Source organism: Schistocerca americana, chromosome 1, assembly GCF_021461395.2.
Source record: "Schistocerca americana isolate TAMUIC-IGC-003095 chromosome 1, iqSchAmer2.1, whole genome shotgun sequence".
Lineage (NCBI taxonomy): Eukaryota > Metazoa > Arthropoda > Insecta > Orthoptera > Acrididae > Schistocerca > Schistocerca americana.
This window is the reverse complement of record NC_060119.1, coordinates 819,156,598-819,183,653: the sequence shown is the minus strand read 5'-3', so window position 1 is coordinate 819,183,653 and position 27,056 is coordinate 819,156,598. Positions and strand designations below refer to the sequence as shown.

The following is a 27,056-nucleotide window of genomic DNA, read 5'->3' as shown; positions in this document are numbered from 1 at the left end:
TCCAAACAAATCAGGGACCCGCTGCAAGTGGGAACTTCGCTGATGTCTGACACGGTCGGACACTGAACAGGAGATTAGATTGAAATTCCGGCGCCTTGTTAACATTTACCACGACCGGAAAGTGAAACAAGCTCCACTCAATTTCGCCACCTGTGAGAACAAGAGCTGTCGAAGACAGAAGGATGGGCAGTCACACGAAGTTCTCTTTGATGTTTAAAAGTGACACTCAAAATGAAAAAAAAATATCGAAAGTTATCAGATAGCGAAGTATTGCATATGTTTAAGCTCACACAAGTATCGTAGAAATGGAAAGCAAATTAGTCGGACCTTCAATTCAACAATGTCTTCATCAGCACCAACAAAACATCTGAAACGCTTGGTACTTCTAACGATTTGTCAAAGAATGCCAGTGAAACAGCTGTGTGAGATTATCTGAATCGACTATGATAATTAGTGGAATGTAACAAATGTGCAACAAATACCGCACCTTTAAAAAATGTTTGTGGTTGCTCAAGTCGTAGAACCTTGGCCACCTCACTTTCTTATAGAAGAACGTTAAAGTTTTGTAGCTAAGACCAATCCCCATTTACGAGAAGATCAATTTTATGGAAACCCTAATAAATAGAGACGTTATATTTTTAGAAATAGTACTGTAGTTAAATAGAAAGACATATGCAACATCCACTGACCTAGAAAAGACTTGCATGGTACTGTTTGAAACAAATGGACAAAGATATATAGCTTTCATTAACAATTTATACAAAAACAAAGAGTGGAAGTAGACATATCGGTGTTCGAATGGCTCTGAGCACGATGGGACTTAACTTCTGAGGTCATCAGTCCTCTAGAACGTAGAACTACTTAAACCTAACTAACCTAAGGACATCACACACATCCATGCCCGAAGCAGGATTCGAACCTGCGACCATAGCGGTCGCGCGGTTCCAGACTGTAGCGCCTAGAACCGCTCGGCCACCCCAGCCGGCATATCGGTGTTCAGAAATGAGTTACAGCAGAAGCAGCATCTGACAAGAATGTCACCATCTTATTGCAATTTATTTAACGTGTTTATAGAAGGCACCATTTCTTTAACGAAAGTATTGTAGAAAAAGTTAGTAACGAAAAAAGCCGTAAAAGGTGTGAAAATTAACTGCGTGACGAATATATTGTTTTAGATATTCTCATGATGTTTCACCTTCAGCTGGTACAGAAACGAAAATACATCATATCTTAACCATTTACTGCTGGCTCGATGTTCGTATTATTGCTTCAAATTTTCATAATTGTCTAAAACTCTGTTGGCTTTCTGACTGTTATGTAAATTATTCAATTAGAATATATTAAAGTTCAGTTATGATTGTTGTTCAGTTGGCAAAAATATACACTGAGGTGTACAGGGCATCTCACATCAGTTCCAATGAAACAAAAATCAAAATAACACACAATGCCCATTTTTTAAAAAAATTTCTGTTGCCGAATTTCATGTTATTTTAAGTGAATCCATTATCCTCTAGCACCGCTAGTCTAATTGCTTTCCAAGTGAAATAAGTGTTGGAGTCGATTTGTTTTCTGCCACTGTATAGTAACAAGTCACCTACAGTGTAAATTGTACGTATGAAGAAAACGAAAGACGAATACCGAAACTATTGGAAGTAGAAGCAGAAGAAAAGTAAGATAAATCAGATTCAGATTCATTTGATGAGTGCGAAAACTGGAATATGCCACTGATAAAAGAGACAGACGGTGACGATAATGAAATAAGTTTTGAAAATAATGTGAACTTGGGGACAAAAATCAAAGAAATGGATAAAGAACCCTCCATAAAGAAATTTAAGGACACGACCTCAAAATCCTATAATTCACCTCACAGCTGTTATAGGTGCAGCGAGAGTTACGAAATCGATATTAGAATGCTTCCAGTTGCTTTTTATGAAGGCATATTCGAAAAAATGTGGATACACTAACGTCGTTAAATGTACTTATGTATATGTGGATGAACTGATGTCCCGATAACGGATGAAAAAATGTATTTCTATCGAAACACCGCGCGGGATTAGCCGAGCGGTCTGGGCTGCTGCAGTCATAGACTGTGCGGCTGGTCCTGGTGGAGGTTCGAGTCCTCCCTCGGGCATGGATGTGTGTGTTTGTCCTTAGGATAATTTAGGTTCAGTAGTGTGTAGGCTTAGGGACTGATGACCTTAGAAGTTAAGTTCCAGAAGATTTCACACACATCTGAACATTTTTCTATCGAAACTTTACATGATTATATCTGTAAATAAACAATTTAAATGTTGACATCTATCATAAATTTGTCTGATTGACAACGGCTCATGTAAGTGAAGATATTTAGCTGCGGCTGCGAAAAGAGATAAGCGATTTCACTATCTACCATTTTCCGTTAGCAAAATGTTCAAATGTGTGTGAAATCTTATGGGACTTAACTGCTAAGGTCATCAGTCCCTAAGTTTACACACTATTTAACCTAAATTATCCGAAGGACAAACACACACACACCTATGCCCGAGGGTGGACTTGAACCTCCGCCGGAACCAGTCGCACAGTCCATGACTGCAGCGCCGTAGACCGCTCGGCTAATCCCGCGTGGCTTCCGTTAGCAAAATTTTGGGTCTAGGACTAGTATGCACGAAAATGTCACGTAAATACTCAACAAACTCCAATGGGAGACGCTACTAGAAAGATGCTGTGGATCGCATAGGCGCTTACACTAAACATTACGACTCAAGAAATATGTTACTACCTCCAACACACATCACATAATCAGCGTTATGATAAAATTACACGAAATCGGGAGTATCATGGGGGGCCTCACCAGATTTTCTTTCAGCGTATCTTAGGCGAATGGTACACGATGATCCTGGTACATTACGTACTGCCATCACACATCGTACGATGGCACGGGGAGTACAAATACAAACGTATGAATCAAACATTCTACAGCGATGGCATCAACAAACTGGTCTCTCGTTGCTAGAAATGTGTTCGTCTCCAGGATTACTACGTTGAGAAATAAACGGTTAGACATAACGAGTAAAGATGTAGAATGTTAGTAACCTTTGTTTTATTTAAAAAGTTTTAAAGAGTTTTCACTTTAAAAATTCGGAGGTATTCCTTTTCAGCACACCCTCTTAGTATTATCATCATGACAAATCGGTGTTTTGCATTCAACATATTGTAGAGCTTTTCTGGGTATAACTGTTGTCGGTGTATAACTGTTCTTTGAACACAACTGAAACTTTTAGCTAATATGTTATCCCAGTGATTCCGGACTTTTGCGCGTGAGTGATTTGTTTATTGGAGAGGGTTTTTTTACACAAAAGATGGTTGGTAAAGGGTTGAGGAGATCCTGCATCATCGAACAATACATTGCCATTTTTTTCTTTTTTTAAATTTGAGGAAAACGTTCTGGAGAGTAAGATATGCAAATCACAGAGTTTATGGACTGTCTAAGTTTTTTAAAGATTTACGTCATTGTTGGAGGTGTGAGAGCGACACCATATTGTCATTCTGATCTTCAAAACTATTATTTTTCTTCGATCACGGTCACTAAATATTCAATGAAATTGTTTCCAAATGCGATATGAAAACGTAATTTTGGAATACTTTAATCTACTTTACTCCAAAGTAGTCTTCTTTAATTGAAGACAGTTTCTCTGCAGAAAATCTTGTTACGCTGTGATGTGCGTTTTGTTCACAGCTGGCTTGGGGAGAGGCCATGAAGGAAGACCCTGCGGTGCGGGCGTCCATCATGAAGCCGGAACGACACGCCGACTTCATCAGGAAGTTTGCCGAAGGCACCCTCGATTACAATGACCTGTAGTCACCACAGCCATCTCGGCCACAGGGCGACACGTAGCCACGACAAATGTTTCCTATGAGCATTACTACACAAAGCTGTTGTCAGATACATTCACACTTTATGAGTGCATAAGGAGTGTAGCTAATTTAATTGATTTCGTTTCCTAGTTGTTTACACAATAACACCACCAGAATGAAATAAATGTATGCATCCTTATTGTATTTAGGCTATCCTTTTCGCATCCTTCCGTCCATAAAACTATAGTATACTCACTTAAGGGCTCTTTGATTGCAAAGTTGTTTTACTACACGCAACAACTTTACAAAATTGTAAGCGCTACAAGAACGCTCAACTCTTTTTTTGAGGCTGTTAAATAAATTCCTTATGACGCAGCACATAATCTGCCATTGCTTTCTTCCTTAGATTTTATGGGAAGTCTTCTTGAGGTCAGTTGCTGACGTGTCAAATGGAAAACTAACTGCAGCCAATGGATAGCTGATATGTACGCCTGTGCAATGGGACGATGCCTGCATTCTTGAGAATGAGTACAGAGAGGAGTTAGGGGATTTTAAGGGAAACCTAGTGCAACGAAATGTGTGTTCTACTCAAAAGGGAGGGAAAATGGTTCAAATGGCTCTGAACACTATGGGACTTAACATCTGAGGTCATCTGTCCCCTAGACTTAGAACCACTTAAACCTAACTAACCTAAGGACATCACACACAGCCATGCCCGCGGCAGGATTCGAACCTGCTACCGTAGCGGTCGCGCGGTTCCAGACCGTAGTGCCTAGAACCGCTCAGCCACTCAGGCCTGCCGTCACTGTACAGTTTGATTTTTTTGATGGAGCCCCGACCTCACGTGTGCCTGCACCACTTCGTCACTATCAAAGACAAATCCCCTTTATGTTTTGGAAACACATGAAGATCGGATGGGGCCAACTCAGGACAGTGTAGAGGATGACGGACGACAGTGGACCCAAGGTGACAGTTTATTGCAGATGTCGCAGCTCTTGTACGTGGTCTAGCACTGTCATGCAAAAGGAGGGGAGGTTTACTCCAAGTGTGGACGAACTCTTAGAATTCGAGGCTCGATTACGGCACGCTGTTTCTCACGCAACGACTTAGTTACGTTACACACCGCCCTGTTACACGCTACAATTCGGAGCCCTCCAGCGGCAGAGGCTGAAAAATATAGACATAAAGAATGAAGTTGCAGTGACTTTTGGTAGTACAAGTACGAAGGAGTTCAGTGTAGTATCCTCAGCTTTCTGATACAATAATGTGTAATTAGTATCTAAATAGTACGAGCTTCATGACTAGGTAAGGTTAGCTTTTCTAACAGTCTACAAGCTGGCCTCGACTACATAAAGTAATTAGTCTGAATCCGGGCAATTCTGTTTGTCTGTTTTGCTTATTTAGGCAATAAATAAAATCTGAAACAGCTACTTAGATTAGGCCTTCTTTAGCGGAATTTACAAGTAACTTACAATGACCAGATTAAAGTCGTTATTCTACTTGTAAAATGTTGTACCTTAATAAAAAAAAATCACTTGTTTTTGAAGTAGCCCTGTTTTTGGACAACGCGCTTTGCCCAAAGATTTTTCAGTGAGCATATTCCAACCCTAATGAACGATTCTGGAAGGTCTGCAAATTACCTTTTCACTGGACTAAAAAGATTTTCCACCCAGAATTTCCTTCAGAAGTACAGGCATGTGGAAGTCACTTAAACACTTTGTTCTGATATGCCTGTGGTGTCAGGTACTTTAGACACCTTTCAAAATGATGGAGCACAGCAATCACACGTCTTTGCCTTTCAGGTTTTGTTAAAGCAAATCTAGATTTCGGCTAGTGCAGTTTCAACACATGTCCTAGTATGTAAGTCCCATGTTGTTCAGGCTTCTATCACAGTTCATTCAAGACAGCAGTATAATGAGGGTAGCTTTGTGGAGAACACATCGGTTGGCTGTAAGGCGCCTTCTGTAATTACAGTTGATATCTCGTCAGTCCAACCTGTGCTATACCTTTAATCTCTTCTCATGCCCTGTACACCCAAATACTCTGGAGGGTGTGTACACAATGATCCCAAGTAATTCGCAAAGTGTGAACCACAGGAAGTCTCGCGCCGTAAAATCGTCTAGCTGCTCGTTAAATGGTGCAAAAAATGTGACAACTCTGCTACCCCCTTACTAGTTCATGTACCACGGGTGAGTTCTACAAACTTTATACATAATATAATACCCTTACGCCGTTTTTGTCGCTGACGACTCCCATTGCTCTGGCAGTAAAACTGCCGCATCATGTATGTCGTTTTGATTTATTACGTATTTACTACTAACTGTATATGTAGACAGTACTTACAATAGTACTAAATGTACCTTCAAAAATGCACCGGGATTATAAGTTTCCTTCCGCTACACGAGAGGACCTCAACGAAAGTTGTCATCGTAGCACAGTGAAACATTTGTAAGGAGAAGTGGAAGAGAAATAACGAATAAACCATTGAAAGAAACACATTTTAATTTCCACATAAGACGGTAACATAACTGTTAGTTGTGTACCGTGTTTACATTCAAGGTTACACAAGTATATCAATGTGACGACCATCTGTACCCACAACAGCCTAGAATTTCACTAGAGATTGCTCTATTGCTGCCCGCAGCGTCTCATGTGGAAAGTCGGTCACCTTCCTAGCTTTGCTCATCTTCAACCTGCAACGTGTGTCCTTTTGCTAAAGCAGGTAACCCCATAGGAGGAAATCACACAGGTTTAAATCTGATGGCCTTAGTTGCCACGCAATTTGGAACGATCGGCCAATGATTCGGTTTTCCCCAAATGTGTTATGGAATGTGAGGCGTAGCTTCATTATGCATTAGATTTTTTTATTATTATTATTTTGATCACCTTCGGACCGGATTGATGCGGCCGGCCATGAATTCCTTTCCTTTGCCAACCTCTTCATGTCAGAGCAGCACATGCAACCTACGTTCTCAATTACTTGTTGGGTGGATTCCAATCCCTTTCTCCGTCTACAGTTTTTACCCTCTACATCTCCCTCTAGCACCATGGAAGTTATTCCCTGATATCTTGAGAGAAGTCCTACCATCCTGCCCCATCCTCTTGTCAGTGTTGTCCGTATATTCATTTCCTCTCCCATTCTGTGCAGAGCCTCCTCGTTCATTACTTTATCAGTCCACCTAATTTTCAACATTCGTCTGTAGCACCATACCTTAAATGATTCCATTCTCTTCTGTTCCAGTTTTCCCATAGTCCATGCTTCACCACCATACAATGCTGTACTCCAAATGTACATTCTCAGAAATTTCTTCCTCAAATTAAGGTTTATGTTTGATACTTGTAGACTTCTCTTGACCAGGAATGTTCTTCTTGCCAGAGCTACATTACTTTCGTCTTTCTTCGATTTACTCTCAGTCCATATTCTGTACTCATGAGATTGTTCATACCTTTCAACACATCCTGTAATTATTCTTCACTGTCACTAAGGATAGCAATGTCATCAGCGAAACTTAGCATAGATACCCTTTCACCTTGAAATTTAATTCCACTCGTGAATCTTTCCTTTCTTTTCATCATTGCTACTTCAATGTACAGACTACATCACTGTTTTACACCCTTCTTAACACGAGCACTTCGTTCTTGGCCTGTCTGTCTTATTATTCTCTCTGGGCTCTTGTACATGCTGTATATTACTCGTCTCTCCCTGTAGCTCACCACTTCTTTCCTCAGAATTTCGAACATCTTGCAAAATTTTACATTGTCGAACGCTTTTCCCAGCTCGACAAATCATATGAATGTCTTGATTTTTCTTCAGTCTTGCTTGCATTATCAACCGGTTCAGAAATTCTTTTCTGGTGCCTTTACCTTTCCTAGGGCAATATGATCATCGTCAGTTCTCAATTTCCTTTGCCATTCTTCTGTGTATTATTCTTGGATGCATGAGCCGTTGCGCGGTAATTGTCGCACTAGTCAACTCTTGTAGTCAACTCTTGTATTCTTCTGAAATGTGTGGATGACATTTTTCCGAACGTCAGATGATACATCGTCAGACTCATACATTCTACACACCAACATGAATGGTCGTTTCTTTTAACTTATAACTCTAGCACTGGATCCCGTATTTCTTCCACATAGACTCCTGTTTCTTCTTCTATAACATCAGACAAATCTTCTCCCCCCCCCCCCTCCCCCCCGCCTCCGCCCCTAAAAGAGGCCTTCAATGTAATCTTTCCACCTACCCACTCTCTTCTCTGCGTTTGTGCGTTTAACAGTGGGATTCCTATTGCAGCCTTAATGTTACTACCTTTGTCTTTAATTTCACCGAAGGTTGTTTTGACTTTCCAATATGCTGAGTCAGCCCTTCCGACTATCATTTCTTTTGCGATTTCTTCACATTTTTCGTGCAGCCGTTTCGTCTTAGCTTCCTTGCACTTCCTGTTTATTTCATTCCAAAGTGACATGTATTTCTGTATTCCTGAATTCACTGAATATTTTTGTACTTCCTTCTTTCACCGATCAACTGAAGTATTTATTCTGTTACCCACGACTTCTTCGTAGCTATCTTCTTTGTACCTCTGTTTTTGTTTCCACCTTCTGTGATGGCCCTTTTTTAGAGATGCCCATTCCTCTTCAACTGATCTACCTACTGAGCTATTCCTTATCGCAGTATCTATAGCCTTAGAGAACTTATTCGAGTATTGATTCTTCCTGACTAGTGTCTTAAACTTCAGCCTACTCTTCATCATTTCTAAATTGTGTTCTGAGTCTATATCTGCTCCTGGGTACGCCTTACAATCCAGTATCATCAGAATAGCTGACTCCAAAGCATCTCTCTCCCGTAGAGCAGCGATCACATGTTGGCGAAGCAGATCACAATACTTGTGCCGCTCACGCTGAATTTCCTTGATCCTATGAGTCCGAGTTCCTCCCTACGTTGCTGTACCAATATCTGCTCCTAATGGTAATTCATGACACTAATACTACTAACAACGCAAATGCTGCAAAGAACAGTTTGGACACCATTCCTAAAAAGTTGGACAACCATACAGTAAATGGATCTCTACCAACATTGGCTGAAGTAACGGAAGTTTAATTATAACCACACTGTATATTATTGTACGACACATGATTTTACAGATACGATGTCATAAACATTTAACTGCGTGATACCGAAAGAGCAGGGTGAAATTCGCTAGAGAGTGAAATATATTACGTTTATGTGAAACGTATGTGACAAGTGCATATTTGGGCAAAGTTGAAGGTAAAAAGCTGCCCCTAAACCCAAGGATCAATTTCAGACAGACTTGTACTTATATTACCTGGAAAGAAATACTGTGGGAGTAAGAACCAGCAGCCTCATATCTGGGTGAGGGTGTTACTGTGGACAGAGAAAAAGGAGGAGGAAATGGATAAACAGAGGGGATAAAGCAGATGAACACAAATAGGGGGAGGAGATGGACAGAAGGGGAGGGATTAAAGGACAAAGACAGGGAGGAGGATGGAATGGACAGAGGGGGAAGAGGAGGAGACAGACAGAGTGGAGGAGGAGGAGATGGGCTTAGAGGGAGTGATGATGAGAAAGAGGGGGAGTAGGAAAAGAACTAAATGAACTTAAAGAGAGAGGATGAGATGGACAAAAGGGGAAAGAGCAGAAAGACAGAGGGAGGAGGGGATGAGAAGATGGAATGACAGATGGGTAGAATTACATTGGCAGAAAGACGAGGGTCAGAATGAGATGTCATGGACTGAGAGTGGTGTTGGACAAAGAGTGGGTCTGGACAAAGAGAGGAAGGAGAATTAGATGGTCAGATAGAGGAAAGAGGAGGAGATGGACAAAGAGGGGATGAAGAGATGAACAGAGAGGGTGGGAGGAAGAGATGAATGGGTAGAAAGGAGAAAGTGGTTGACAGGGAGAGGGGAGAGGAGGAGGTGGACAGGAAGAGGGGAAAAAGATGGGGAGAGGAGCTGAAGGAGATGGACAGTGGGGTATGGTGAAGGTACAAAGAGAAAGGGGCGGAGGAGAAGGTGGATTGGGAGAAGTGGAGGGAGAGAGGAGCAGAGAGATGGGGAGAATGAGCAGATGGAAGGGAGTTTGAGATGGAATGCAAGAGTGGGAAGGAACAGATGGAATTAGAGAGGAGGGAAGATCAGATGGACAGAGAGAGGAGCAGATGGAGATTGACAGAGAGAGGGGAAAGGAGAATGTAGACTAATAAAAAATTTGAATAAATATATACTTGGTAACCCTAGGTACTTAACTAATATATAAAACACAATATGTTGGCTAACACATTATTTAATAGCTGAAAATATTGGTTGGGTAAACAGTGTAACAGGTCATACTGTCGTATAATGCTATGCACAAGGGAAATTATTGTTTTTCTTCCACAGACAAAACATTAAGATGTTGATACACATCAGACAGACATTTGGATACATTTTCAGCGGTTCAAATGTAAATTTCGATGTGAGTCGCACCAGTAGCACACTAATATTGGAAGAAAAGAAACGCAGCAGAATAATACACGAGTTAAGGAGCAGCAGACCAGTCCAAGAGTCCAATGATCGTGAGTACATATATTTTCAGAAATTCTGTCACCAAATTCCTCTCGGGCACAATTCAAAATTAAAGATATACAAGGCACAAATGTCCCATATCATGCTTCCTCTACATCTAACGCATTAACTACTTTTCCGTTAGACTACTGCACAAAGTGACTGACCTCTTGCCCTTTAGCAAGGAAAACTTGTGCTGTGGTATTTTTTGATACAGCTTGGTATCTGTTCATTATTTCTTATCTCTAGATTTGTAATTTATAATTTTCTACGAAAATCGTTCAAATGGAAATCTGCGTAATATTATCTGCATGTGTAGTATAGTAGTATGAAAGACGTTTCCGCGTAGGTCCATGTTATTAGCATTGGAGTATCATTAAGACGGTTTTACTTGTCACTGTGTATACTGAGATGACACAAGTTATGGGATAGCGATATGCAACTACAGATGGCGGTAGTATAGCGTAAACAAGGCATAAAAGGGCAATGAATTGGTGGCACTATCATTTGTACTCAAGTGATTCATATTGAAAGTTTCCGACATGATTTTGGCCGCATGATGGAAATTAACAGACTTTGAACGCGGAATGGTAGTTGGAGCTAGACGCATGGGACATTCCATTTCGGAAATCGTCCGGGAATTCAGTATTTCGAGATTCACGAGGTCAAGAGTGTGTTGAGAATACAACATTTCAGGCATTACCTCTCACCACGGACAAGGCAATGGTCGACGACCTCTTCCTAACGACGAGAGCAGAGGATTTTGCTTAGAATTGTCGGCACTAACAGACAAGCAATACTTCGTGAAGTAATAGCAGAATGTGTGACGTACTACGCTTCCCGACAGTTTGGTATTGTCACTATAGGATATAAAACATTTTTTACTAATTTTGTATGTAGTGTACCACAGGAGACCCTATAACTGTAATTAAGTAGTGCATGAACTATAAATTACGACTTGCTTTGAATAAAATATGGAGTAATAAAATTTATGGTGGTTTAATAACGATGCAACATTTCTGCCCGTTAGTGTACTAGCGTTAAGGTGCTATACACGCCTGTGAAGCAGATGGTGCAACCATAAAAGAAAATAATTTTAGAAAGGCAACAAACTGCATCTGCACGAAGCACACCCTACAGTACGTTCAAAAGTTATCAAAGCCAATGAGTGAAACCATTAATGCGCAAAATTGTAAAAGAACAACGAACTATGCACGCCCGTAAAGCAGGCAGTGAAGCCAATAATCCAAACTATTTAAAAGAGAACTTTTCACACTCATCTGTAACTCACACGAAGTTTTATGTTTTATGATCATTAATAAAACAAACAGGTAACACAATCAGACGTTTGAAAAAGACTCAAACCGTACGCGTCTGTGAAACAGATAGAGCAGGATGTTAATAAAAATACTTTACAGAGAAAGTAATTATGCATGTCAGTGAAGCGAACGTAACAGACTGCTGCATATAACTTAAGCTTTTTATTTATTAACAGTTTTACTATCGTATTGGAGTTTTGAGCTCAGTTCCCGAGCTTGCATAAAATAATAATGAATTAAGGACGGGTCTGCCTTTTCGCCAGCACACAATTTATTGTTTGGTTTTAAGACCCAAATATGTTTCACCACAGTTGTGCAACCTCGGTGCTTTTTTCCTTTTATTTTTTCTTTATTTTACGTTGTGTGTGCCCTATGGTTGCCAATCGAAATCAGCCACAAGATCTAAATTAGTACAACATAGTATTCGGGTAGTCCTGGGGTGTGTGAAGTTAGTTTTTGGTTGCCAAACGTGTTTTTGTGTAGTTGAGCTACATAGTGGGAAGCGCACCAAGCCATAGCTACACAGCAAGACACAGTATTAAGAAACGAACAGGAGAAAACGTTCAGCTCAAGCACACAAACACGTTTGGCACACACAGACAAACTTGCACAGCTCAGGGCTAGCCAAATACTTCAATGATGACATGTTGAAATAATTCGGACCAGTGCCTGATTTCAGTTGGCAGCCACAGGACACAAACAATGCAAAGCAAAAGAAAAATGAAATTAAAAAAACCTGTTGAGCTGTTGAAGCAAAATAATAATTAGTGTACTTCCAAACAGACGGACCATCCTTAATTCATGATTTATTTTTTCACTGTTAGGAGTCCAGGTGGTTGCTAGACTCAGAATATACAGAATACAAATTAGATTTAAGTAGCAAGAAATGACAAACCATAAACAAGCCCCCTAAGCACAGTAACATGTGAACATGCAACGAAGTCGCTTTTGGGGGATCAAACACTAACCAAAGGAAATACGTAAATTCAGTTAAGCTAATTTTTAGATTACCAAATACAAGCATCAATAGCGCAAATTACTACTAGGTGAAATTCTGACTTGCTGTAAATAAAAGAGATGGATACACCAGACTAAAATCTTACAAATTACGTAAAGGTGTCCTTGCCTGCTATCGCGACCAGAGTACAGAGCCAATATGTATTCTTAAACATAAATTCAAAACGAAACTCAAATAGCAATTGAAAGACCGCACAGGCTTCCCACAAAACACCATGGGAATGGAGCACAAGTCTTGAACTTGAGTGAAAGTTGAAAGTCGCGAGCTCTATCTTCTTATCTCGTGTTTTCTACTGAAAATCTCGTGCTTGTACTCTTGTTAACTTTACTATTACAGAGATCGCCTAAACTTTATTTTTTTAAAATTGGTCCTGTGCGCAACAAATAACTTACTTGGTCTTTCTGCTGCCACTGCTTGATCTGATGCATTCCATTATTTAACAAAAACATAAAAAAAACCTATTATTCATGCTGAGTGCAATGCATGTTCTGTATGGCGGCTCCTGCTGTTGCTGCGACTGTTGCTGCTTACTACAACTACATATAATTCGAGAGAAAGGGTTTCGTCAAATGTAAGCCCTATAAATGATAACCCAAACAAATAATTCCTTTTTTCAAAAACTATATTCTGAAAGCGATTCTTCCTCATTCAATTAACAAAACGGTAGAAGCTCTTTGAATAATCGCTTCGTATGTAAATCTGCCTCCAGTGGCATTAAAGCAATATTACAAATTAATCAAACACTTGAGACAGACCGAAATACTTCTCGATTAAATACATAGTGAAACAATTCCCTGACAATTACAAAAGAAATCAATGACAAAAATCAATACTTAATCTATTCGCCTAACAATAGTTTCCCTTAAGAATGTAACTCCTATCATTATCAAAATTACCGTCTGCTGATACGCACATACACAAACCCTTTTCTTTAAATTAATAAGCGCGCTGCAAATTATAAAAAATATCAACTCAATACCAAATTCTGTGTCGCTGCTGGCGGACACGGCAGTACGGCAGCTCGGCGACGACCCCCTCGCCCAATACACGTGCGCACCACAGCAAGCGGGCTCCTACACTGGCTTCCAAACTGCCACTAATTAATCCGTGCGCTGCGACGCGCGACAACAATATCTTAGATTCCAGAGTTTGTGTATGCGCGCTGTAGCCAACCTTTAAATTCTAAGAGAGTATTGCCAACTCTCAAAGTGATTAACTCAAGAACACAAAAATGTGGAAAAGCGAAAAGTTTACTCAAACGAGCGTTAGCTTTGATGACGTTGAGGATGGTGAGCCACCTTTAACTTATTGGCTAAACTACGGCCAGTAGAATGATCGGGCGACAACAACAAACGACACTTAACGGTTACAGAGTAAAAATTTGTCACGCCACTAACAAAATGTTAAATAAGTGTGAATTCCTGAGGGACCCAACTGCTGAGGTCATCGGTCCCTACACTTACACACTTCTTAAACTACGTTATGCTAAGAACAACACGCATACACACACACACACACACACACACACACACACACACACACACACACACACACACATGTCGGAGGGAGGGGCCGTGCAATCCGTGACATGGCGCCTCTAACTGTGTGGCCACTCCACGGGGCGCCACTAACATATTAACTGCTGGCTACCATGGCTCCTGTATTTGGCCGAAGTCAATTGTGGACGACGTTGGTTGTCCTGCTCAACCAAGGCGAAAACGAACTGCATCGTGTGGCCTCGTCACCTCAGAGTAAGACCGCAGCTCTGCAGCAGACCAAGGCATGATCCGCGAAGTCATCCCGAGCGATCCAAACACAGGGAGCAACCTACCACGACACCTCCGTACAACCAAGTTTCCTATCACGGCTCCATCCATCGGCTGACTCCTTGGCGACCTCCAGCCAACGGCCCCCTGAGCAGACAGCCCAGCTGCAAACTATGCACGCACTTACATCGTCTTCGCGTAGCTGCAAAAGTGCCGCCAGAGGTGTCGCTCGGGAATCAGCAACTTAGCAACGCAACCAAACAGGTTCATCGACTACCAGAATCGATATCAGGGCGCGCGCACGGCTCAGGTTTACGCTCCCGTAACAAAACAGCCAAATTGTGAGACACTTCTCGCCTTCGAGCACCTCTATCGCATCTTTGAATGGTTCTAAAAATGTCACGAGTTATTTTGAAGTGTACTTGTCGTGACCAGTAACGCTTTCATAGATGTGCTTCTCTGCATGTATTTCCATAATTTTATCGAACTACCTAACAACAGACTGTAGTGCTCTACAAAGCTCCTCCACCTAGTGTCCGTTGCTTGTTCCAAGCTTACCTGTATCAAATTCCCATTACCAGATTTCTTCATGAATTGAACTGTATCTTTGGCAACGAATGTTGTGAAAAAAAGCACTGAAAACTTATTTTCAAAGTAATCTTCATCGAAAATATGTTCAGGACTGTGTTCAAAACATGTGCAATGAATACACAATGCTGAAATAGTTGCAATGCCTTGCATATATTTGCGCCTCAGTCAGTGCCAAATGAAACCTTATTATGACGCTTAGGATTTACTCCTAAGCTAAAAAATGATCCTTGACACTAGCTAGTGAACAACTGTCCCTTGCTGAGGATCAACTGACACTTACTAAGAAATAACTACCAGTTGCTACGTAACAGCCGGCAATTGCTACGGAACACCCCACCAATGATAGTAAAAGGAAATGTAGAGCGCGTGATGTGTTAACTGCAGAGAAACCTGTGCTCGATCGCACTGCATCATTCGATAGTTTATGCTGCACTGTCTTTGGTGGAGGTTGTTGTGGAAACGATTAGTACTACATTCCGTGTAGAATCGCAAAATGTCTAAAAGACATCATTTGAGTGCTTACGATCGTGGACGAGCAGTTGGACGATTCGAAGCCATTCAACTGTTACCACTTCGAGCACAGTAACAGGTGGGTCCAAAAGATATCCGCTATTAGAAGAGGACGTTGAAGATGAAAATTCTATGCGGATGCATGCTGGTGGCCGTAGATGGACCGCCATGACGCAAGAGGATTGCTACTTTGCCCTAGTAGCTGCAGGCCTTACAACTGCTGACGGAACACGTACCCCTGTCAGAACCATTTCGCGGCGATTAAGTCAGGCTGGTTTGTGTGTACGGAAGCCTGTTAAATGCGTCGCACTTCAACCACACCATCGCCGAGAAAGAATTTATTTGTGCAGGGAGCATGTCGATTCGGGTTAGCTACTATGGTCCAGAGTGACGTTGTCCGATGAATCAAATGGTTCAAATGGCTCTGAGAACTATGGGACTTAACATCTGAGATCATCAGTCCCCTAGAACTTAGAGCTACTTAAACCTAACTAACCTAAGGACACCACGTCATCGGTATAGCCTAAGCATTAGAGTGTGGACAGGCATTATGTACAATGGCCGAACACTGATGTTTACCTTCGTGTGAGGTAGCGTTATAGCTCAGCGGTACTGCAGAGAGATTACTCTGTATCATGTCCGTATATATAGGGGTGCGGTAAGTCCCGACTTTCTGTTTATGGACGACATCTCCAGTCTACACAGGACCACTGAGGCGTCACACATTTATTGAACATATGGAATGGCCTGCCTACTCCGAAGACATATATCCTACAGAATGCTTTTGGCAGACGTGTTTTTCAACGAACACTCCTCCCCGATCAGTGCAAGAACCGAAAATCACGTTGACAGAGGAGAGCAGTAATATCCCTCATCAGTTTGGCAGCCAGCATGAATAACAGGTTACAAATAGCATTAGTGCCCGAAGACGGTACATCAGTTACTGGGAGCCCTATATAGACCTTTACGTTGTTTCTCTGACCTGCGTCAAACATGAACGTCATTTATGTCTGTCATCCTACTTCCGTATGTGGCAAAATCTGTACCGTTTTTCGTTACAAATATAGCACTCCATCTCTACTACATATGTATTGTGTTTCACGTCGTCCATCATTGCCTGTGGTTGTTCCTGTCCAACAATGTCTCTGTTATTTAGGAGTTGTGTAGCTCGCAATACATTCCCTATAATTTTTCTTTCTCAGAAAACTGAGTTTTCACCAACACCATTTTTCGCAGTGCCTACGCTTCATAAACAGAGTGCGCAGTAATAGATAGGTGCCATCTTTCCCGATACGTATCGCTCCACTTATCCACTGCACAAACATTGAGGCCCACGGCCTGGCCGGTGCCAGATGACATAATCGCTCGCATTGCCTCGGAATGTCTTTCAGTGTGGCTTGCTACTGTCGAAGGATGAGACAAAATGTTGGAAACGTCCACACTCTGAAGTGACGTTTACAAGCTCCTCACATAATGTGCGAAATACTCCACCGGATACATTACACAGAAAAAGAGATTTGGCGCGCTCTTTCTAGTGAACGTAGCTTTTACTGAAACTGCTAATGGTTCAGAACTTAACACTTTGTAGAGTTCTGCAGGCATTTGCCCTAAGCCGGATATGTAGGTCAGCAGAGCAGAGCACTTACCACAATACATGTACCCGACGCGATTTCCATCCTTACAGATCACCAGTAGAAAATCTCTCGGATGTTACTACGGCCACTGTCTTTCACACTTAGGATATATTCTTTCGAATCTAGTTTCTCTTTCACACTCTCTTTCGTCTGCCATTCACTTGGCATAGACTTGCGGCGGGCGACTGAGCCGCAGTTGATATTTGGAGTAGACGGTCAGGCCACTCGAGCAGTATAGCCCTAACCGGCTATACTGATATATGCCGGACTTCCGCTCAACCACACGCGCTATACCGGCGATCTTCTCAAAAGCTATCGGCAACCCTTAGGGCACCTCGGGCGCGCGTGCAGCCTACACGGCCGCTGCACGTCTCAGTGTCGCGGACACCAGACGGCGGTACCAGCGCTAGCAGAGGCCTCCATTTCCAATTCACCTATTCGCGTCCACCACACACGTGACCAGAAAATAGTGCCGCGAGTATTCAGCCGCTGGCCGCTATGACGGTCGGCGCCAGAGCCGCACAAGCCAGTTCTTCCGGCTTCGAGACCCTCTCCTACCCTTCGGGCGGGAGCTATTCACCCCACCGTCTCCATCGTAGCGACCGACGCCGGTGTATTCAGCATTCATATTTATTTCCTTTGCTGCACTCGGACTGGATCCAGGATAGAGTCTGCTGTCCCTAGAGTGGTATTATTCAGGACAGCTACATCAGACTTACAAGATACTAATTGTGTTACTTCGTCAGACTCTGGAATCGCCGTACTTTCATATCTGTGAGGCACTGTAATTGCGATATTGTTATTATTGTCGAAGAAGATGTTTTCTTTCTTTGGTTAATAAACTTTTGTAAAGTTTGCACACTGTTTTCCCGTGTCGGTGTAAGCGTCACATCAACATATACTGAGCAATTCGAGCGACCGTAAACGAAAGATGCAAACCTCTTGCATGGAAGTGTAGATGGTGAGCATGGTGCGTGAGAATTTAACATAGTAACTGTCCACACTGAGCAGTAAAAGTACAAAGACAGATATCGGCAGAAGCTACCCGCAGTGACTGGCTGCTATTGACCAGCAAAATCCTTCATGAAATGGCTCAAAGTGTGAACCAGAAAACAAAGAGCGTGATAACAGCAAGAATGTAATCGACATCATGTTAGATGCCGCCGACATTTCAGTGTCAGTTTACTGGCTGGATTATGATCTTTTTGTTCATAAACCTATCTTCAAAGCGTACATGTTTCAAGGTAGTGTCTGCTTCCTTGCATACAAGTTTTTCAATTATTTAAAAGTTTAGCTGGGCTGTTAATATCTGTAACAGAATACATTAATATTGAACTCATTCGTGTAATATTTATTATTTTTTCTTATATTTTCTTAAGAGAACTTTAGTTAATTTCTATAATAGTGAGTGAGATCACCCATATTTTGTGGTGCACTTGGTCGTAGTTGATTCCATTTGAACACAATTGGACCTCACAGTGGATTCATGGAAACAAATTCAGATTGCGTTGTAAGAGGAATTAATTTAAGGGACAATTTGTATAGTTACCACCCCAATAAATGCTTTGCCAATCAAACACCGTCCCTTTTTATGGTTTAGGTTTGTCATTTATTTTGTAAGATTTATCATCTCGACTGTAGTTATGAATAAAAACTTGTCATTATTATTAAACACTCCATTGTTCTCATTCATACTCCTCCAACCATTCACTGTTTTTATTTTATTGTGATGATACGTGGATACACCAGAAATTCAAAATGCAATCGTATTAAATTAGTTAACTTTATTATTAATTTGAATTCTAAAAGTGAACGCAGACATAGGCAACAAAAGTGCCATCAGTAAATTCACGTTTTCATTTATAAAAATTAAGGATATAGCTCACGGTTTGAAGATCGTTGAGAAGATAATACTTTTCTTTATGTAAGGATAATAACATTTAGCATCACTTGGACATATATTTCCGAATAAAGCAAGTGACCGATTGCAAACGCTGTTCCTGTGTTTTTCTTCAACAGACTTATTTTATCAGAGTTAGTCGGAATATGGATCTGTAGCGAGACAGGGTTCGTCACATTTTGTGAAAAGTCGCTTCTGCTGATAGAGCACGTTTTGTTGCTATGAGAATGAAGAACCACATGAAATTAGTATATAAAATTATGTTGGAACTACTAATTATCGGAAAGTACTGAGTCTTGTAATGATAAAGTGTGAGCAGTCATGAATCATTATGGTGCTGTGTAACGATATTAGCCTGTTCATAAATTTCAGCAATATTAACAAACTGAACGGTATCTCTGATGTAGAAAGGTGTTAACTGACAGTATGCCTCCTAGATTTATGATCTGTTCTTTGGAAAGAGTATTCAGAACGGACGAGCTCAATAATGAATGATCAGTTTTGTACCGTAAAGTCGCTTGACGAGGAAAAACGAGAAAATATGGAGGCCTATAGATGTAGATTGTACTCTAGCCAAACTGTTGTGATGATTTTATGTGTGCAGTGCAACTAGGTAATATAACTGAAACATCGTTAAAATTTACTCAAATGTACTGTATGAACATGTGGAATGTCATTCAAAGTCTGCATAAGTCGTCAACACTTTCAGCTATGATTTGTCGCCGTGCTGATGCTGACCGCAACAACAAAATGCCAACCTGTTCATTCATTTCGTTTGAGCAAGTCATATTAATTCCAAATTTTTTCCTGTAAACGACCGTGAGGGCACAGATGTACAAGGAATGTGTTTCAGAAATTTTCAACAGGCAACCCCCTCTCGCCTCCCCCCGCCCCCTTCTACCTGTCTGCGAGTGAGAGACATTTCGGGTACAAGCTTTTCACTCCTGTGGGCAGTCCTCTTAGGGTATGCATCAAGGTATTGGAATTATGTAGTTTAATTTGAAATTGTGTTTAATCTTCTTTATTTCAGTGATGTCACAGAACTGAATCGTGATCTTTCTTTCTGATACCTTCTACTTAATTTCGCGCGTTAGTGTAACGTACGTTGTTCGTTCTGGACTCTGATCACACGTGGATCTCATTCAGCTTCATTTCATATCACAAATCATGGGATAAACAGTGTTCTGTATGTATTGTTCTTGTAAGTGGGTAGTCATTGTGTCTGATGATCTAGCATTCGTTCGTTAGATCGCCACGGGGTGCCCAAGTTGAATTCAACTGATCACGAAACGATTGTGTTGAGTGGCAATGCCTTCAGCAGTCATTCCCCGTTCATTCTCAGTTCTTTTTTTCCATATTTCGGACGAGATGCGTTCTCAAATAGCTTGATGAATTATCCACACTTTGTAGAACTCAGTGAATGTGAACCAAGGTAGATGCTAGTGGTTCAGTAGCTATCACAAAATGCTGCTACGCATATTCAAGAACACAAAATTGCCCATAGAATGAATACCTATATGTGACGAGAATTTTCCATCGGTTGCCATTTTTCAATTGTACGGCCACGTGTGTCAGATTGACCATGCCAGCCCCCCCCAGGGGGTCCACAACTCTTTTGTGGATACGTGCGTGACGAGCATGTCGCCCCGAGCTATTGCAGCCTTCCTTTTTTCCAGGGCTGCATTTCCTTCCCCTTCCCCTCCTTTTCCCTCCTTGCTCCTTCCCCCTCGCCCTCTCCTCTCCCTCTCTTGGTGTCCTTGCTTATGTTGGCCCCCACTATCCTCCTGGTTCTGTTGGTTTTACAATTTGGCTTTGTTGCGTAATCACCTCCTCCTTTTGGCGCTCCCTGGTCTCCCTCTGGGGTTTGACATCCATTACTAAATTTCTCTTCCGTAGTTTGAGCCATATTACCTAGTGTCTCCGACGTGTGCCCTGCTAGTACATTCCACCTTTTCTTTTACGTCGTTGTCTGATGCTAGGGTGCATAGCCAGTACGGTAGCCAGCCCGTGTGGTGTGGTCACTATGTACCCTTTTGATTGAGCCCCCTGAACACATAGGGATCACACTTCTGATACCTGAGCTGTGACCTCCTCATGCAAGCCTTGGAGTGGTTGCTTGTCACCCTGGAGCATCGGAACTCCCGGCAATGGCTGCTGTGCCAGACGGCCCTTGCTGTGACTGGTGGCGCCCTTGAGGAGAGCCCCTGATCGGAGTGGGTGGTATCAGGACGGACGCTATGCAAATGAAACGCATACGGGTCCAGAACTCTGGCCGTTCTTCTGCGGCCGTCTCTCTGCGTGGAACTGATTCTTCGAGTGCTGCTTCTCTTGCTCCTTCGGCTTTCCCTTCCATGGCTACCCCCTGGGAAGACAGTCAGGCCTGTCGGCTAGGGGCAAAACCTTTCCCCCGCTATTTGGTTTGCACCAGGACTCATTGGGATACTTTCACCAATACCAAACATTTATTCTTTGTGGAATACATTGAAGACAAGTTTGGCGAAGTGGACTCCCTGAGCAAGATGCAATCGGGTTCGTTGCTGATAAAAACTGCTTCAGCTGCCCAGTCTGCGGCCCTTCGCGCCTGTACCCATCTTGGCACAATTCCTGTGTCCATTACCCCTCACCAGTCTCTCAGTGTAGTTCAAGCTGTGATTTTTCACAGGGACCCCATCCTTCAAACTGATGAGGAACTTCGGGACAATCTCGGACGGCGGGGTGTTCACCTTGTTCGGCGTATTCTGAAGGGTCCTAAGGACAATGACGTTGATACCGGTGCCTTTATCCTGGCCTTTGAAGGGGATACCCTCCCTGAGAACGTAAAGATTATTGTTTATTGATGTGATTTGAAGCCGTACATCCCACCTCCTATGAGATGTTTTAAGTGCTTGCGTTTTAGACACATGTCTTCCCGCTGTTCACAGGCCCCTCTCTGTGGTGACTGTGGACGTCCACTCCATGACGGGAGTCCCCGTGTTCCCCCTCCTGTGTGTGTTAATTGTCATGGCAATCGTTCTCCACGTTCACCAGATTGCCCAGTATATAAGAAGGAAAAGAAGATACAGAAGTATAAGTCCCTTGATCGTTTAACCTACACAGAGGCTCATAAGAAGTATACACGTCTTCACCCTGTGTCTATGACATCTAGTTACGCTTTAGTTACTTCACCCCTTTCTCCCCCTTCCTTACCCCAATCCCGGATCCCTCTCCTCCCCCCCCCCCCTCAGCTGCGGCTCCCACACCTTCTCCCCTAGGCGCTGCTCCCCCTCCCCAGGCAGAGAAGTGTCCCATTCCTTCGGCGTCTGCCGGTCAAGGGCGCCTCTCCCGGGATGCCCCTTCCCGGCACCTTCCAGGCCAAAGGTCTGCTGCCACGCGATGACCGCGAGAGCCGCGGTCTGTCGGCCCCCAGGTCGCCCGATCTCTTTCTGTTCCCGATCTTGCTGCAGATGGCTCCTTTATGCCACACAACCCTCCTTGATCTCAACCTGAAAAGAAGAAGAAACATAAGTCCCGGGACAAAGAGTCTCTGGTGTCACCAGAGGTCCCATCCACGGCTTCACAACCAGATTCTGACGTGTCGTTCATGGATGTCGCCCCCTCCTTGTCAGTGACGGGTGGTGACCCGGCGGTATGACTGGCTTTAGCGTATTCAGCCCCTACTTAAATCATAATTCTGTGGTTATCCAATGGAATTGTAATGGATACTATCGTCACCTTCTGGAATTGAAATCCCTTATTTCGTCTTACTTTGGCTCTGAGCACTATGGGACTCAACTGCTGTGGTTATCAGTCCCCTAGAACTTAGAACTACTTAAACCTAACTAACCTAAGGACATCACACACATCCATGCCCGAGGCAGGATTCGAACCTGCGACCGTAGCAGTCGCGCGGTTCCGAACTGCGCGCCTAGAACCGCGAGACCACCGCGGCCGGCGTATTTCGTCTTACTCTGCAGCTTGTTTGGTTCTAAAGGAATCTCATTTTACTGATGCTCGCTCACTGACCCTCCGTGGGTTCCGTGTTTTCTGTCGAAATCGGGTCGGACCCCTGCGGGCTTCTAGTGGCGTTTGTACGTTGGTCCGTACAGACATTGCTAGCACGTGGATTCCTCTTCAAACTACATTGGAAGCGGTTGCTGTTAGCTTCCATCTGGACTCTGAGGTCACGGTTTGCAATCTTTATCTCCCTCCTGACAGGACTCTTACACCTGCTGCCTTAACTGCCCTTCTTCAGCAACTTCCTCCTCCCTTCCTCCTTCATGGGGATTTTAATGCTCATCATCCCTTGTGGGGCAGTGCATTTCCATCAAGGTCTTCTCATGGACCAGTTTATTGCAGACCACGACTTGTGCCTTCTTAATGATGGCTCCCCTACTCATTTCAGTGCTGGTCATGGTACCTTTTCTGCCATTGACTTTCTCTTTCTTCTCCCTCTCTCCTTCCTTCATTACACTGGTCGCCACACGACGACCTTTGTGATAGTGACCATTTCCCATTGATTATCACGCTCCCTTCCCGCTCCCCGATGGACAGGTTACCTCGTTGGTCTTTCCAACGCGCCGATTGCCCTCTATACACTGCACAGGTCGTGTTTTCTCCCTCTTAGTCGGGTTGTATTGATGACGTCCTACGTGACGTGTCTGACGCGATTGTTCGCGCTGCTAGCCTTGCTGTCCCGCGCTCATCTGGACCATTTCGTCGCCGGCAAGTCCCGTGGTGGAGTACGGCCATTGCCATTGCCGTCCGTGATCGCCATCAAGCTTTGCAACACTTTAAGAGGCACCTATCCGTTGCCAGCCTTATTACCTTTAAACACCTTCGTGCTAAATCCCGTTATTTAATCAAACAGAGCAAGTGGATATGTTGGGAATGATTTGTTTCTTCCCTCGGTTATACTGTTCCTATGTCACGGGTATGGGCTACACTTCGCTCTCTCCAGGGTTGCCATCGGCAGTCCACCCTCCCAGGCCTTCACCTCCCAGATGGCCTTTGTACGGACCCGTTAGTGCTTGCAGAACATCTTACGACCCATTTTGCAATGGCATCAGCATCAGCCTCATATCCGGCTGCTTTCCTTCTCCGGGAACAGCGGGCCAAAGCTTCCACCTTATGTTTTACCCCTTGTCAGTCAGAATCTTACTACGAACCTTTTGCTGAATGGGAATTTCTTTCCACACTTTCATCTTCTCATGATACAGCCCCTGGCCCAGATTCCATTCATAACCAACTGTTTCAACGTCTCAGTGATCCACAACGACAACATCTTCTCCGGGTGTTTAACCGTATCTGGCTCCAGGGTGACTTCCCTTCTCAGGAATAGCATCCTGGTTCCTGTCCTTAAGCCTGGTAAGGACCCCCTATGTGTTGACAGCTATTGGCCAATTAGTCTGACCAATGTTGTTTGTAAGTTACTTGAACGGATGGTAGCCCGTCGTCTCAATTGGATCATCGAATCTTGGGATCTATTGTCCCCTTATCAGTGTGGCTTCCGAGAGGGACGGTCTCCGATCGATCATCAATTACTTCGCTTGGAATCCGCAGTTCAGCAGGCTTTTTCCCAGCGCCGCCATTTGGTTGCAGTATTTTTTGACCTATGCAAGGCCTATGACACGGCCTGGCGTCATCACATCTTACTTACTCTTCATCAGTGGGGTCTTTGGGGCCCACTCCCGATTTTTATCCGCCAGTTCCTGTTCCATCGGTCATTCAGGGTTCGGGTTGGTACTGTTTTTAGTTCTCCACAGACCCAGGAGACGGGCATCCCACAGGGTTCTGTCTTGAGTGTACTTCTTTTCCTCATTGCTATTGATGGACTTGTGGCCTCTGTCGGTCCTTTGGTCGCCCCTGCCCTGTATGTAGATGATATCTGCATTTGGGTTAGATCCTCCTCGATGGCCTCTGCAGAGCGGCAGCTCCAGGGAGCTATACGGCGTGCCTCTGCATGGACCCTCTCACACAATTTTCAATTCTCTCCTTTAAAATCGCGAGTGGTCCACTTCTGTCGCCGTACTACGATCCACGCTGATCCAGAGCTCTATCTCGATGCACAACGATTGCCTGTGGTCCCACAGTTTTGTTTCCTAGGTCTTCTTTTCGACAACAAGCTCACTAAGCTGCCCCATATCAGACTTCTGAAGGTAGGATGTTTCTGTAAACTCAATGTCCTTCGCTTCCTTGCCCACTCCTCTTGGGGTGCAGACCGTTCCCTCCTTCTCCGTCTTTATCGTGCTCTAGTTCTGTCTCGCTTGGACTATGGTTGTCAAGTTTATGGTTCGACTGCTCCTTCCACACTGCACGTGCTGGATCCAGTCCACCATCGTGGTATCCGTTTGGCCACTGGTGCCATCCCTACTAGCCCTGTTGATAGTCCCCTGGTTGAAGCTGGGATCCCCCCCTTTCTGTTCGGCGGTCCAAGCTTCTGGTGTCTTATGCACTCGCTGTCCGTTCCTGTCTCACTCATCCTTCCTATTCTATCCTGTTCCCAGACCATGGACGTCGCCAACCCGATTCCCGCCCTCGGGCGGGTTTACCGGTTGGGCTCCGCTTTGCGTCTCTTTGCCGTGATTTTCGGCTTCCTTCTTTGTCCTGTCTTCCTCGCTCCCTCCCCTCCACCCCCCCCCCCCTTGGTTAGTTCCTCAGCCTCGAAGAGGTCCGAAAGATTCCATCCCCCCAATGGTCTTCCGTTCCTTTTTCCGCCGAATTTAATGGGAGTTTCGAGATGCTGTTGTTTTTTACACTGATGGCTCTAAATCTGCTGATCATGTGGGATATGCCTTCACGTCCTCTGTTGGAACGGAAAATCATTTGCAGCCACCTACATGTGGGGTGTTTACTACGGAACTGATGGCAATTTCCCAAGCCCTTACCTTTATTAAACAGTCCCAACACAACCACGTTTTGTTATGTACAGACTCAATGAGTGGCCTTCTGGCTATTTCTCGCGCTATCACTTGGTCTATGCCATCCATTACCATCTTGCTGATATTCACCGTGCTACTTGTTCCGTTGACTTCCTTTGGGTCCCTGGCCATGTGGGTATCCCGGGTAATGAGCTCGCTGATCGTTTGGCTGGGGGAGCAGCACTTACCCCCCGTTTTCTGTAACCCCTCCTGCAGCAGATTTACGGCTTCACATCAAATCCCACTTCGCACAGTCATGGGCCAACTCTTGGGAGGCTACTTCCCTGTCTAATAAACTGCATGCGATTAAGGTGACACCAGGCCCGTGGCGTTTTTCCTTTCGCCTCTCCCGAAAGGACTCGACCACACTGTGTCATCTCCGCATTGGCCATACCAGGCTGACCCATGGTTTTCTTTTGCGTGATGAGCCACCCCCACTTTGTGGTTGTGGAGCCTTCCAGTCAGTAGCCCATATTTTGGTTGAATGCCACCTTCTTTTGGCCCTGCGTGCTAAGTACAGGCTTCCCCACACTTTACCTTTGATGTTGACTGACAATTCACGGAGGGTCGCCCTGGTTCTCTGTTTCCTCCGGGATAGTGGTTTTTATTCTCAGTTTTAAGGTTTTTAATCTCTCTCTGGTGTTGAGGCAGGGCGGTGAGTGTTGAGGTATCTCCCACTGTTAGCCGTGTTTGGAGATTACCGACTCCCCTCCCTGACCGTGATCCTCTTTTCTGCCCTTTTACTCTGTTTTTATCATTTTTTAGGACTGGTTAGTCTCCTTTTCCCATACGCACTTCTACTTTCTAGCGGTTGCACCTTTTAAGTCGCAGGTGGTCTTGCTCCTGCCTCTATCATAGCGTTGGGTTCTCTCTCTTGCTGACTTACCTCATTTTGTTTTTACCATTGACAACATGACTGCCCTTTTACATTTTTTAGCCTTTTCCCTTTTATCGTCCTGACTTTTCTGAGATATCACACTATCGAAATGGACCACATTTGAAACAAGGGACTGATGACCTTGCTGTTTGGTCC

At 43.6% G+C, this 27,056-nt stretch overlaps 1 protein-coding gene across 1 annotated transcript in view; it reads left to right on the top strand.

The window, feature by feature from the left end:
- LOC124546238 (pyrimidodiazepine synthase-like) overlaps positions 1–4,038 on the top strand; it is a 70,683-nt gene extending 66,645 nt beyond the window's left edge. The window contains exon 5 of the mRNA XM_047125022.1: positions 3,716–4,038. Within this exon, the coding sequence (XP_046980978.1) occupies positions 3,716–3,838 (123 nt within the window). The 3' untranslated portion in view covers positions 3,839–4,038. The remainder of the gene's footprint in view (positions 1–3,715) is intronic.
- Positions 4,039–27,056: the final 23,018 nt, after the last annotated feature.